Genomic DNA, 3127 nt, shown 5'->3' with positions numbered 1-3127 from the left:
CAATGATGTCCATACAAAGTGGGAGAACCAAATGGTCTCCTAAAAAAAAGATACAATGCATGAAGTAAATCAACATCTGGCCCTAGCGGGGAAGATCCAGGAGTTAATGAGTCTAAGGATCAGAGCAATCTCTCCTAACATCTGAGGTTGAATGAAGAGCACTAAAGAAACTCAACAAAGTCTGTTGGCCCGATGAAGCGCTGGTGGAAAGTGAAATCTGTCCACTAAATCGTCGCCTGGGGGGGTTCACACATCGTTGAGGTCTGGAGGACTTAGTCTGTCTCCCATGAACATATATGAGGCAGATCTGATGTTGAAATCTCATGTGGCAGGGTGAGGTCCCACAGATCCTCACTGATCTAGAGTCTAGATACTTACTGGTATCAATCGGTCTCTTGGTGCCCCTGTCTAAAGGTAGTACTCTGAAAATTTCATGATCCTCTGTGTGGGGTATGATCTGATGGGAGGCTGAAGAATATGCGCTCAGAACCTGAGAGCCTCCAGCATATATAGGGCCAAACATCTCTAATCGGGATACCTGAAAAAGTCGACAAGGGTCCGAGAATCTCTAAACAAGCAACGAAACCTTCCTCTGATCTCGTAGTAGATAGGGCATCCAAGAATGAAGTGCACCTCGGTCTCCACTTCTTGTAAATGACATACCTAATAGATTATGTCTGGTCTACCCACCTGCTGATTCATCTCTACCCGAAGTCTATGAGAACCTACTCTGAACTGGCCTAGAGGAATGTGAAGAGCATGCATCCAGTGGTAAAACATATACTAGGGTCGAACAATGAGCCCGTCTCTCAACTCCAAGAAGTGCTCAACGTGGAAGGCCATCTTTAGGCGCAACCCTCTCGGAGGATTGACCCAGGTGACCTGGACGAACTGCTTGTAGATGTCCTCCCTGATGATCTTGTTTAGCTCTTTTCTAGTAGGTAAAAGGTGACTAGGAGTATCTAAGGAATATCGGAAAGGAGGGAGACAATCGAATTGAATTCCCACTAACTCTAAGAGATTTGAAACTCCTGTAAACCAACATATGGCCCGGTGTGAGGGAGTAGAATGGGCAATAATCTCATAAGAGTAATATGCGAAGTAAAGATATCGGTCCCTACTCTTTATCAAGTCTACAAAGCCCTAAACATGATGCAAGAATGAAACCAATTTGAAGACCATCTCAAGCTGAAAAGGCTGAGCCCAAACTCTTTAAGGATGATGTGCTGCGATACTATCGTGCGAGGATGATGTGCTCCATTAGAGTCTTGCCTTGACATAGAGAAAAATATTATTCACATTATTCTCTTCATTTAAGTTTAGTTTTCTTATTATAATAAATTTTAACCCTATCGTTCTTTTACCATGTGGATTAAAGAATATTTAATAAAAATATTAAAATAATTTTCATCGCCTAATTTAATTATAAAAAAAAACCTGATATGAACTTTCTAGGAAGAAAAGCGGTGGCAAAGCTCTTGTTATGAACTTTCCAATGAAAAAAATCAGGGCATGGAAATCATTAATTAACTCAACTTACGTAAACCGAGGGCTTTGCGATTTGACTAGGGTTTTATAGTTGACCAAAATTTTCTTAGGTGTTACAGAGCAACGTGAGGTTTAGCGTTGGCTGTGCTTTTACCAGAGGCGAGGAAGCGAAAAGTAAAATATGAAGGTTGTGGCCGCCTACCTGCTTGCTGTACTGGGCGGCAACAGCAGTCCCAGTTCAGAGGACATTAAATCTATTCTCGGTTCAGGTATTCATCATCTTTTTCAATTAATATCCTAATGACTGTATGTGTTGTGTTTTTATATGAGCATCTCTCAGTTGCCTCTAATGATTTCGGGATTAGGCTTCCGGCATATAGAGTGACGGCCTTAGACATTTGAGGGTTTATGAATCTAGATTTACGATCTCAGGGATTTAAGTGTTGTTATATCTAGAATTTTGATCAGAGGGTTTTAGGGGGTTCGATATAGAGAGAGTCGGTGTTAGAGTTGCGGGTTTCCGCATTCATGGTACTGATCATAGGGTTTTAAGGGCTTGGCAGTCGGAGCGGATGTGGATGACGACAAAGTAGATTTCCTGTTAAGTCAGCTGGATGGCAAAGACATAACAGAAGTGATCGCCTCTGGAAGGGAGAAATTTGCAGCGGTACCTTCAGGTGGAGGGGTGGCTGTAGCTGTTTCCGGCGGAGGAGCTGGTGGTGGCGCTCCTGCTGCAGCAGCTGAGCCAGAGGCCAAGAAAGAAGAGAAGCCCGAAGAGAAGGAGGAGTCTGACGAGGTAATAGAAACAACATTGCAATTTTACTGGTTGCTAAATTTATTGTCCATGCTTTAGGGTTTATTTATGTCGTTAAAAAAATTCTTAGAACCCTACCTGCCAATGCATGTATGCTTCTGCAAGCTCCCCTGAGAGGCATTAGAAGGTTTGGTTTTAAAGTTTTGTTTTTGTTGTTGTCTGTTTGCAGGATATGGGGTTCAGTTTGTTTGACTAAGGTGATGGAGCGGTATCGCCCTAAATGGTACCAGTATTTTGTTGTAGGATGAGAGTCTTAGCTTAAATTAATGTAGTTCATTTAATTGTGTAATAAAACATTTGCAGGCACTGTGTGTGCCCGCAACGGAGATATGTTCATGACTTATATTGAAATCTTCAGTGAAGGAAATGGTTTTGGTTGAATGATGTTCAATGAAGAATATATTGGACGCTTGATATTAATTGTTCATTTGAGCTGGTTTTAAAATTTAATGAATCGAAGTCTGGGTGAGTGGTTTTAATTTTGTGTTTTTTTTTTTTAATTTTCTCTATTTTTTTATAACAATGGTATCTAAAAACAAAAGACAAAAAACAAAATTACATGAAAAATAAAACAAAAAAACAAAATTACATTCTGTAGATACTGAAAAATATTCAATCATATATGATATCTGTGCTGTGCCTGCCTGTTTTATGGCTAAAGAAGAAGCTATAAGAAATCCTTTGAAGGTACAAATCCCATGTACTCATACATGCCACTTCAAATCCGCAAACCCCAGATCAAACTGGGTAGACTACACATGGGAACTGTTAACCATGAGATCGCGTAGTGACCTAACATTTTTTCACTTCGCAGACTTCCAAAGC

General features: G+C 40.7%; 1 protein-coding gene across 1 annotated transcript; it reads left to right on the top strand.

Moving 5' to 3' along the window:
* Positions 1–1496: 1496 nt before the first annotated feature.
* Positions 1497–2729, top strand: LOC149218197 (large ribosomal subunit protein P2B-like). Its single transcript, XM_089383845.1, has 3 exons — positions 1497–1757; positions 2052–2284; positions 2472–2729. The coding sequence occupies exons 1-3, from the start codon at positions 1670–1672 to the stop codon at positions 2496–2498; spliced, it is 348 nt and encodes a 115-aa protein (XP_089239971.1). The 5' UTR covers positions 1497–1669; the 3' UTR covers positions 2499–2729.
* Positions 2730–3127: the final 398 nt, after the last annotated feature.

This window comes from Pinus tabuliformis, chromosome Q (assembly GCF_031772625.1).
Source record: "Pinus tabuliformis cultivar Carrire ecotype Pingquan chromosome Q, CPIR1, whole genome shotgun sequence".
NCBI lineage: Eukaryota > Viridiplantae > Streptophyta > Pinopsida > Pinales > Pinaceae > Pinus > Pinus tabuliformis.
This window is presented reverse-complemented; position numbering and strand designations above follow the sequence as displayed.